The 12,080-nt window shown below is 38.6% G+C and overlaps 1 protein-coding gene across 1 annotated transcript; it reads right to left on the bottom strand.

Moving 5' to 3' along the window:
• Positions 1-7,669: 7,669 nt before the first annotated feature.
• Positions 7,670-11,925, bottom strand: LOC140239073 (uncharacterized). Its single transcript, XM_072318970.1, has 3 exons — positions 11,840-11,925; positions 10,333-10,490; positions 7,670-8,453 (listed from the first exon to the last, which is right to left on the bottom strand). The coding sequence occupies exons 2-3, from the start codon at positions 10,484-10,486 to the stop codon at positions 8,305-8,307; spliced, it is 303 nt and encodes a 100-aa protein (XP_072175071.1). The 5' UTR covers positions 10,487-10,490; positions 11,840-11,925; the 3' UTR covers positions 7,670-8,304.
• Between the last annotated feature and the right edge of the window lie 155 nt (positions 11,926-12,080).

The following is a 12,080-nucleotide window of genomic DNA, read 5'->3' as shown; positions in this document are numbered from 1 at the left end:
GCTGGGGGGGGGGGGCTGCAGCTCCCCCCCCCCCACACTTTTGGTTCGTCTTGACCTTGCCACCCCCCGTCCCCCGGTCCAGCAGCCCCCCCCCCCCCCCCCACACACACACACACACACTGAAAAACGTTCCGCGGCCCCTGTCAGTTTTGCGTTGCGTTGCGTCTTCTTTCTTCCATTTTTTTTTTTTTTTTTTTTTTTTTTTTTTGAGGGGCCGGGTCACTTTTTGGCCTTTATGATAATTTGCATTATTTTCAGCAAGTCAGTTCATCAACTCACGAGTGCATAAGGTGAATTTGGTGAACGTCCAGGTCTACAAAACCTGTTGGATAAGTCAGCATAAGCATTTTGCTTTAATAAAACAAGCATATTGATAATCTATCACTGTGATTATGAGGCTTAAACAATGAAACAGGTAATCATATATAAATTATAATGATAAGTTGTGATAACTTGTTATTGTTAGAATAATTATCTTCCATTCCAACAATAAGGCTTGCCAGATTGTGAGTGCAAAGTTCTTTCCTTTCTATCTATGATCATATTCTAATACAGATGTTTGTGATTCGCTATCGGTTGCGGTAATCTTTGACCACCTCTTACTGTTCGCAACGTAAGCAAACAAATTCGTGATGGGCACTGCATGTAGATAAAAACAATTCCGCAATCATCGATAACGAGCCTCTGAAATAAGTTGTAGGCCTATTCCGCAGAAGTCGACAGAGCAGAAAGCAGCAACAATGAATTCGTTCTATGTTGTATCGACGGTGATCGTCTTGTGTCTGGTTTCCGACGTTTACGGAGCCCCTCATGTGCGACGACAGGCCGAATCTGCGTCAATTCCAGCAGCGGTAGCCGGGAAAGTGTCGCAGCAGAACATGATGGGCGAGGCTCGCGAAATCACGCCTGCTGAAGAGGACTACTACACAGTCCTAGGTGGACAACAGATGCAACAGATTGATTTGGATGACGACGTCGACATGCACGAACCGGTGTATCAACCAAAAGTTGTCCCGCCGCAGAAAAATTCACAGATGACCCGGGATGAGGAAAAAATCGATGTCGGCATATCATTGGCAGACATGGCGAGGCTGGCCGAAGTGTATTATGGGGAAGCTGACGTTGATGTTGACGTCGACAACATCGAGATAGGAGTCGACTATCTGAGGAGCATGGAACTCGACGACAGCATGATGCATCCCGGAGGGGCACGGCGACCCCTGTACGGACTGAAGGCGCCTTCGACCCGTCGTCGGCAGGAGATGAGTAGAGATCAGATGCACCCGTGTTTGAGCTGCGGACAGCGAAGTGTCTCCGTTCCCGCCAAACCTTCGGCAGACGAGGTCAACCAGGAACTCGACCCGGCTCTGCTGAGGAAGTACGATGACGATGACGCCTTCATCCATGCGTAAGCCGACATCGTGTCAGTACCAAAGATGTCCTGCTTCAAGCCGTCGGGGGAAATGATTCATCGAGACGAAATGCATCCACGACCCCACTCCTAATCATCTCACCTGTCGTATTTGTCATCGCCGATTGAAATCAGAGCATCGGGAGGAAAGTTTTATGACTATTATTGAAACATAATTGACCAACAGTCACCATGCAAAGTCACAAGATGAGAAAGTATACGTATACATACAGCAAGCCTTATTCTCTACTTTCAGTAACTGGTTTGACTATTTTCATTATAATGTAATTATTATTGTCAAAAATAGTAATAGATAGATCTCCTTCATAAGTTTTGTGCTGGAAGGTTATCACTTTTGTTTTCAGAAAGGCAGATCTTTCAGTCTAGATGATTTCCCTATTTCATTTTATAATCATTTCAGGGTGTTTTTTTTTTTTCAGGAGGCGGGGAGGACATAGTGGTTCTCCAGGACAAAAGAAAAGAAAAAAAAAACCCATGTCTCTCTTGCGGAAGGTTCTGCAAATTTCATTCATTGAATTCAATTTCATTTCATTCTCTTTATCCTGCGTTTTATGTTGGAAAACGAAATATCCTGGCATAGTGACCACATTAAATCCGTTCATCGGGAGTGATTTTCCAACGTGGTTCCAACATTGTACTATTGAATTGCGTCAATTTTGTAATGCTCTTATTATAATATAGATAATATACACAGTTACTCACAAATATCAGAAAGTGAAGAACACGAACTGTGAAATTTTCCAAAGAGTTTCCGTACATTATTTTGCATTTCGGTCACCTCGCGCATGCAATATCTTTCACCTCGCGTTTGTTCTGTTTCTGTTGTTTTCTTTGATGATCATTCAATCTACAACATTCCCAAAACACATACACACACACAAATAAAAAAAAAAAAGCAAAAAAAAAAATGAACTCGAAGGACATAACCAAATTAAGAGAATCTGACCGTGTTCGATCCTCTTGTTTTTCACATCACCGTCACAATTTTACATCACCGTCTGAAAGTGTCTGTTATTGATGACAGGTATATTTGACATCCACATACCGGTAGTTCATTTCCTGAATAAATCAGACTATTGTATGTGGTGATTTTTAATTTGTATATGTTTAGTCATTACCTAATTGATTTGGTTATTAACATGAATAACTCTAGAAGCATTCATGGTTAAGAATATCCTATATCGATTACGATGCATACTTATCCATAAATAGGTCTATTAGTACGCAATGAACCACAGTGGATAGGAACGCAGTGATTTAAAAACATGCTCGTGACATGATAAGCAATATCTCGAGTGTAAAGTTACGCTGTTATATACCATCATCGTTGCGTGAAAAACAAGGCTGTTGATTGTAATGGAACGCCAAATCATGCATAAACATTCTGAACAACAATGATCATTGCATGAGGGGTAGGCCTATTAGATTTCGATAAGGCGTGCCCTCTAAATCGTTTTCATTATTCGTATACCCCACTATATCTTGAATTGGCCACATTTTTATTTTTCGTTGACACAACAATTATGATTATGTTTCTTGGTTACCTCTCCTTATATTATTGTTGCATGCTACAAGGGAAAACGATTTGCGCTACATTCAGATGGTAAAAAAGTCAATGTATGTTTTACAATTCAAATCTGTTACTAATTAGTTTGTGAAATCTTTACCCAAAGAATTTAAACATTGATATACATGTACATTGTCATGTACTTAGCTTGTGGGCCTCGCGCTAACGGAGCTTGCTAAATCACTCTCTACACGGTGCCCTGTCTCTCTCAATGGTCATTGAAATCTATGTAGTTTCGAATTATGCGAGCTATTTTTTTTTTTTCACGAAGATTCAACCAATCAGAAGCCATCATTCCAAAATAGATTCATTGGTCATAATACAATCGCCTGAGGCATAATAAATTGGGTTACAGTTCGTTATTCCGAAGGTTCGTTATTCCGAAAATAGGATAAGGTTTGTTATTCCGAAGGCTCATTAATCCGAAAACGAAATAAGGTTCGTAATCCCGAAGGTTCGTTAATCCGAAAATGACACAAAGCTCGTTATTCCGAAGGTTCGTTACGGACCCTATTTCATTTCGGATCAACGAACCTTAGGAATAACGCCACAATGTTGGGATGAACGAACCCTTTTTCATTTTCGGATTAACGAACCTCATAGGTATATGGAATTTGCATGTTTCGGATTAACGAACCTTCGAAATAACGAACAGCACCCAATAAATATATTGTGGTATTAATGAGCGAAAACATTCATTTGAAGTTTTTCTCCCTAGATCAGTGGTTAGTTGTTTTATCGCTTGGACTATTCACCATATTCTATCAAAGTTTTTAAAAGAATACAAGTGTAAAACGTGAATTGAACCAATGAACTTCCAACAACAGTGGGAATTAATTCCGTATATTGACCTGGTACAAAACACATGCGATGCAAACTATTGTACATTCCTTTAAAGTTCTTCTACTGCTGTACTCGAAAATGCTCTCTTTCTCATCGTGCCGAGTAATAAAATTGCAGTTTATTTGCACATGTATCTCGTTGTTTGTTCTATATCAGATCAGCTTACATATTTTTTTTTTTCTTTACTACTGGACATACATGTTGATAAACGAAGTATAACATGAATGAACTTCCAACAACAGTGGGAATTAATTCCGTACATGAATTTGACCTGGTACAAAACACATGCGATGGAAACTATTGTACATTCCTTCAAAGTTCTTCTACTGCTGTACTCGAAAATGCTCTCTTTCTCATCGTGCCGAGTAATAAAATTGCAGTTTATTTGCACATGTATCTCGTTGTCTGTTCTATATCAGGTCAGCTTACATATGAAGAGTTTGTTTGCAAAAACCGATAAGTCCATATTTGTCAAATGGAGATATTTGCAATTAAAGGTCAAGAAAAGTAAAGAGAATAATAAGAAATGTTTTGCTTCTTTTGACCATAACTTCAAAAATATACCTTTTAGTAGTGACCAATACATCATTTAAAATGTATTATTTTGTACTTTATGACAGAAACCATACTTCAAAATCTTCAAAAATGGACTTATCGGTTTTTGCAAACAAACTCTTCATATTTTTTTTTCTTTACTACTGGACATACATGTTGATAAACGAAGTATAATGTCATTTGCCCGCGCACATGCACTCACACGTATATGATAAGTATATACAGTGTATGTATAATACGTACGTGTATATGTATGTATATGTATATGTATATGTTTATGTATATGTATACATACTATAATTACATCTATACATGTATATTCATCATATATAATTTGTTACTCCCATTCATAGTACATATTATACATGACCCAAAACAAAGAGAACACTGTTCATCCAGGAACACACAGCGAGGAGTTGGATATCCCAAGAACGCATCGGTAATAAATGTTCATTGATTTTTTTTTTTTTTCAACTGAATGACCTGATATTGCTTAAACAAGATATTAATGTATCAATCCATGTTCTATTCAAGAACACTGTGTTCTATACCATATCTAGACCTAGTGGTGAATGTATGTTACGTGGACTAACAAAAATGTGACAGCTAGGTCACATGGTACACAAGCACACCTTATGTGACCATCTGTCTATACATTCAATTTCTCCCTTGCCACAAATTAAAAGACCATGTTTCTGTCTCCCGCTTGGGGTTTTTGTCAACAGGTTTCACTTCATAGAATAAAATGAACAATATACATACACAGACACAGATGATGCAGTATTTGGGTGTGTCTATGAAGAGCTTGTTCGCAAAAACCGATAAGTCCATTTCTGAAGATTTTGAAGTACGGTCTCTGTCATAAAGTACAAAATGATACCTTTTAAATGATATATTAGTCACTACATATAGAGGTACATTTTTGAAGTTATGGTCAAAAGAAGCAAAAATTTTCTTATTATTCTCTTTATTTTTCTTGACCTTTAATCGTGAATATCTCCATTTGGCAAATATGGACTTATCGTTTTTTGCGAACAAAGTCTTCATATATAGGTATATATATGTTATATATATATATATATATATATATGTATATGTATAATATATTTGTTAGATACATATTATATATAAGATGTTGTATATATACATATATATGTGTTAGTGTATATGGCATACAGCTGTACTAGCAATTACAATTTTCTTTACACTTGATGTCATGACCACAGAAATTCTACAGATACACTGTACTGTATAATCACTGGAATTATCTGTTGACTTTGATCAAATTACATACAGTGAAGTCCTTTTTTTTTTTTGCACACTTTGTAAAGCTTTAGTATATCAAAATATTTTTATTCTCCAGTTCCCTTTTCTCAGCATTTCATTGTTTATCAAGCACTGCTCAATAAAATTTCCAAATCGTTAGGAGAAGTAACTGTTTATTACGGAATTTGTTTTATGAAATTTTCACACAACTGCTTTTACAATGTACATCAGAACATGATGTAATACACTACAGGCAACTTCAGTTATCCAAACGACGAAGTCCATGGGACTGGCAGTTTTCTTTTGATACATCGAAATTTTATTTACTACAGACAAACAGGAGCATATAAAAATATAATATATGAATTCAAATTTTGGGACCTAAATTTTTACTTCATTGTGACAAAATTCCATTATTACAGGAGTGCACTGTACAAGAAACAGAATATTCATAACATTATGAGATAGGTTGCATTTGATTGTTCAATAATTGTATGGCACAATATGTGCAATACACTTGGCTGATACTGCTTGCTGACTATTGCTAGTCACCTGGGCGGGGCGAGCCATGAGAGGTTGGCATCATTCGCCTTTTTCTTGTGTGGGTTGGTAGGAGGACCACTTCACCGGGTTAGCACCCCCTGCTCTTTGCAATGAATGAATAAAGTAGGATCATTTACGGGCGTGAGTCATGGTTATAAAATGGGTTCAAGAATGTAGCCAATAGGAAGCGCTAAAATGAGACACACCTCCTTCCTTTACTTCAGTACAATTGCACTGCCTGTAATACTATGGTAAATTGCCGATCGTCTGTGCGCGCGGCTCCTTTGAATTGCAGTGCCTGCAATGCTAAATATGCGAAGTCCAGAGGTTAGATATCGCGATATCGATAGCCCAGCGAAACGAACGAAAAATGGCTGCCTCCAGCTCGGATCCGTTGCAGGCGCAATTTGAACTGTTAAATGACGAGGAATTGGATGAATTAATCAATGGAACTGATTCGGCGAGCACGAAGCGGTCTCTGAAATTCGGATGGCAAAGATTTGAGGCCTTTGTGAAATTTACCAAGACTTCATTGACTGATATTTCCCGTGAAATTTAGATCAAGGAAGGAGGACGGCACATCGTACAGCAAACGTAGTATTCAGTCAATCAGGTATGCAGTACAGCGTCACTATCTAGACGAACAAGATTTTGACATTTGTGACAAAAGCACATTTCCGAAAAGCAATAGAGTGTACAAGGCAGTTCTTGTAAAGCTGAAATAGAGTGTACAAGGCAGTTCTTGTAAAGGACAGTCCAAGAAGAGCGTAGAACTTCAAAGACATGATCTTTCTGATGCCAGTGCTGTAAATTTACTCAGTCTACTGTTAGATCTACTACTGTTGCTGGTGAAGAACATAATCGTCATGATCATGGAACAGAGTCAGAGGAATTGTCAATTTCTATTCAGAGTTCTCAGACGCAGAGTCAGGTTCAGGAGTATCGGTATCGAAGTGGGCAATCCCACAATAACTATTCCCTTTTTGACTTTTGATATTTGAGCTTTGATGATAAAAGTAATTCAGATTTGCCTCCTTATGTTTATATATTTTCTTGAAAAGAATAAGTGTGAGAGATAGTATAGATAACATTGAGTTCATTCAATGGGCGGATTTTTTGTTATATCACATTAAACATCAATTTAGGCAGTAAAATGGTGCAACATGCACTCGGCTGCGCCTCGTGCATGTTGCACCATTGTCAATACTCTCGAGTGCGCCGCACCTTCACTAACGCACTCTTTCATGTGCATCATTAGTATATTAACTCACACACGGGAACTCCATTTAATGTCCTATCCAAGGGACAGCTTTGCCCCTTACTAGAGAGAATGAAATGCTTACACACAACGTTGCACAGTGAAACTTGGGAATCAGACCTGGGTCCTTTGGATCTGGAGGCAGATGCGCTACTGAGCCAAATCACCTCCCATCAAAGGTCGCATTGACATCTCATGACTTGCACAAGTGGGTCCATCAATGCTGTAAATACCCTTCCTTTGCTGTAATGTAACAGCAGCTGTAAATGTTGTCTTCTTTGTCATACACTATTGCAGACTATCTGCTCTCTACAGGCATAATTCTCCTCTGTGCAATTATATTTCACTGATGCCATTAGCCAAGGTGGAATTGTTCTAGGTAAAGGACTCTTTTCATGCTACTCTTAATCACCAAAGCAGATGCGAGACCTAAAATGCTCGCATCAAGTCTCGTGATTTAGTGATCATGAGTACCTGTCAGCCTGGAGGATTTGCTCTCAACTGATCATTTTCCCTCTTTAGAACTTTGCATTCATGAATTACAACTTTGTGTAGCTAGTGGGCAGAAATCTGTCCAGACTGTCTTTCTTCAGGTCAACAGGTTCTCAGGATCGGAAAATCACTTTACTTGATGCAAACAGTGAGGTTTAGCAATGGTTAGGCAAGTAAAGACGTCATAAAAAGAGTCTTGGATGTCGACTAATGTGAAATGTAACTCCACTTGGTCCACTTTTTGAGTTACTTGTGCATAATCTAGTACAGCGCATGTGAGATCAAGTACTAGTTATGATGTTCAAGTGAAATACATGCATAAGAGGAAATTCAGCTGGTGAGTTGGTGTCATGAAGGAGTTGCCTCCGGGTCTCTGTCCCCTATTGCTTGGGCCGTGAGGTCTGTGAGAGTGCTCTGGAGGGCTAGTTGGCAGTCAGGGAAGTCTGGTTGTATGGACAGAGCTGCCTGGAAGTCTGCCATGCCAAGCTGAAAACGACCTGTTTGTAACAGAAAGAAACAACAACAACAACACAGAGAGTAATACATACAGGGCTCTTTAATACCTACATCTGCAAAACATCATCTTAAAACTAATGACAGAGGGCATACAACCTGTATATCATTCCATGGACAATCATAAATGCTGGTGGGATAGACACAGAAACAACTTTATTCATAACATATAAAGAATATTTTGAATTCTTTACTCCTAGAAAAAAGGATTCATAAAACTGGATTTCAACAATGCTGGGAGGAAATTCCCTTCATCATTTCTCAGACATTTGTATAATAGCAGCCATATGTCATAATCTTCTCCAGTTTTTCCACTCTAACAACCCAAAAGTTTAGAACTGCAACCCCCTCCCCCATTCCCAATTTGTGCAGCATATCCAAGAAATGGTCAAGAAATAGCAGCTCTCCGTCTCAATATTTTGATCCCCCCAAAATGAGTGTGTGCATACAAGTGTGTGTGTGTGTGTGTGTGTATGTGTGTGTGTCACACTGTAGCACCAATTCCTCTAAATTTGGAATTTAAACAGACAATTCCTTTGGGGAATCCTTAGAGCTGAGTGACCTTGTTGCTTTAACCCTAAAAGGGCCGGGGGGGCGGAATCCGCCCCCCCTCGACGTTTCGCGCTATAATTCTGTAATGCGAGAAGGCCTCGTCGCGAGGCTTCTTGACTTTCTTCGTTCAAGTCTCACGCAACTTTTGAGACCAAATTTGCAACGTCCGCGCATACTTTTGCGAAGCCACGCCCATTTTTGTAACGGAATGTCGCTCCAAAACGGGCACAATTTTGTGATTTTGTGTACATTTCCTATGGAAAACAGTGCTCTGTCATGAAAGGAATAAAAACCTGATTATTTTTACAATTAATCACTTTCATTGATTAATTTTGTGCTAAGTATGGTAGAAAAGTGGTCAGTGACAATTTCCAATGAAAAAACAAAGAAAAAACAAAAGTTGAAGAACAAAGAAATACATAAGAAATTCTGAAAACAATACAAAAATACATAAGAATTGAAATGAGTTTTGGAAGTTTTTGTGATGTACAATTGTTGAATATGCTAAAACAGATTTACAGATCAAAAATTAGACTCTCAATGCTTTTAATTAAGCTAAAATATCACCTTGAGCTTAATTTGCATAATTAATTAATTAAAATTAGAAATTGATTATTTCAAAAAATCTTATGACACTATCTTGTAGATTATGACGCGGGTCTCACGCATGCAAAATTTCATCGCGATCGCACCACCGATGGCCGAGATCTCGGGGGGGGGGGGGGGGGGAATCTCGGAATCCCCCCGGTCTGAGCATAGCCAAAAAAGCCCGACCCCTTTAGGGTTAATGCATGGTGATTCAATACATGTAGGGCCTACTTGTTTCATAAATTGATCATAAATGGTTTGTTCTGAAATCTCTAACAGTCAAGTCAGTACGAAATCTGTAGAAGAACAAGCTCTTTTCACTTTGAAACTGGCCATGACACTCACAAAACGAAGATTACCACATACAACAGTAACTAAGGTGACCATAAAACACCACATCAACAGAGACTCCAACCCCAACCACCTTCTGATCTGGAGATTCTCCCGCCCGAAACCCCTAGCAAACGGGAGACTCCAAGTTGATGTGTGCGAAGCGCGAAGTTCCTAGGATTCTAGATGTTCTCTGGTGCTATCTAAGGCTTATTTTTTCAACATACGATAGAAATAAGTAAGAAATCCTTTCCACCGGGAGACACAGAGCCAGGGCGGGAGAAATCAAATCTCAAACGGGAGAACGGGAGATTGTGCAAAAATGGGCTTTCGGCGGGAGATCTCCCGTCGAAAATGGGAGAGTTGGAGTCTCTGCATCAACTGTCTGCTCACCTAGTCTGTAGTGAATTTGTCCACGGTTGTATAGTGCCACTGCAAAGTCTACTTTGTAGTGTAAGGCAAGGGTGTAGTCATCTACAGCTTCGTCAAAGTCTACCCTCTGATATTTGATCTGGCCCCGGTTATTCAATGCTGTGGCAAGCTTCATGAATCTGTAAAGGTGGTGGGGGGGGGGTGGTGGGACAGGGAAGATACGTATTGGTGAGACAAAGAATCCACACATCTCAGAAAACTCATTTCGCTTTAACTGATATAGCTGGTGCAAATGGAATCATTCTTGTGATTGCATATCGATATGAATGGTATGAGCACTCGGTACCATGACATTTGCTCCTGTGATAATGCTCCCATGAAATATAATGCATGCTATAAGCCAAAACATAAATTTTTACCAACAAACATAACCCTTACCCACATCCTAATCCTCACATCAAACTAAACCTAAAAACCCTAACCCTGATCCCAAGTCCTTGGAGAAAATAAGAAAGTTGCAGGAGTAAATGTTGTATGTGTCACCGAGCATTCACATACCTCAGACCTTTGAAGAGCCAACTAAATAGAAAATGAAGAATATTCCAGTAATTTGATCTAGAGAATAGATAGAAAGTTATATATTCTTTATTTCCCGTTTATAACAATCAATTTTTTATAAGAAACCTTAGACAATGGCTATTTTTTCCTATCCTGGGAAATCAAAAGTAATGCATTGGCCTATAGTATTAAAATCAATCCCTGAAAAGAATAACATCTATGTTTGTTTGTTTGTTTTTTTTTTTTGTATTTTACTCATGCTATGGTATGAAGAAAACATGGGGGATAAAAGCTCTGACTGTATTCCAGACTGGGCAAAAAATACATGATGTACTGATAATAAACTTTGGAAAGCAGGTTAGTATTAATACAAGTGATAAAAAGTCAGACATAAACTACAGCTTATTTTGCTGATGTTAAAGTCATTATCGAATTGAAAATATATATAGCCTATATTAAATACAAATTTACAAAGTGCACTACAATGTACAAGTTTATAGATCTTAGTTCCAACATGGTATGAATTGTTCAAAACAACTGGTCATGACTTCACTGCAACCAGCCCCAACGCCATGCAGTATAACTGTGTATATAAAGGAGCGCCCGGGGGTTAGTCATGACTGTGTTTTCAATGAAAAAAGATTTGAATTACAAAGTGCTTTTATTTAACCATGATGCCAAGCAGTGATGGGTTTATGAATTTAACTTTATAATATCAACATGTATTTTCTCAAGATCATGAAATTATATTGACAAGAAAACTACTTACAAATTCTTTTCATTATACATAGACAAGTGTAAGCATCAGTCATGATATGGTTTAATGACAAACTAAATAAATTACCTACACAAATCAAGGGCGGAGTGAAATTGTGGCTCGATGCCATGCACCAGTTGATGGGATAACAAGAAAATGAGTATGTGGGACTGATATACTACATATAGGATGAAAAGGTAAAGTTTTACGCACATTTCATCATTCGGTAACTGTCCGTTCTGTAAATACCGGATCGAAGAATCAACAAACTCTGTGTACTGCACTTCCGCGTCTTTGAAGTTCTTATCTCTGAATAACTTCTCTCCATGTTCAAAAGGCTGAAAATCCATGACAGGGCCCTACCGGAACTTACTTTGTGTTGACATTCGCACGACGAGAGAGACGTCGAGACAGCAGTTATCGGCCTAACTTCTCGATCCGTTACGATCTTTGC

This window comes from Diadema setosum, chromosome 15 (assembly GCF_964275005.1).
Source record: "Diadema setosum chromosome 15, eeDiaSeto1, whole genome shotgun sequence".
Lineage (NCBI taxonomy): Eukaryota > Metazoa > Echinodermata > Echinoidea > Diadematoida > Diadematidae > Diadema > Diadema setosum.
This window is presented reverse-complemented; position numbering and strand designations above follow the sequence as displayed.

Excerpts from the sequence above, each read along its gene's own strand:
- LOC140239073 (XM_072318970.1), bottom strand. The coding sequence starts at position 10,486 with ATGAAGCTTGCCACAGCATTGAATAACCGGGGCCAGATCAAATATCAG. Across the intron at positions 8,454-10,332 it reads ACAAATTCACTACAGACTAG|GTCGTTTTCAGCTTGGCATG; the intron begins GTGAGCAGACAG and ends TGTTACAAACAG.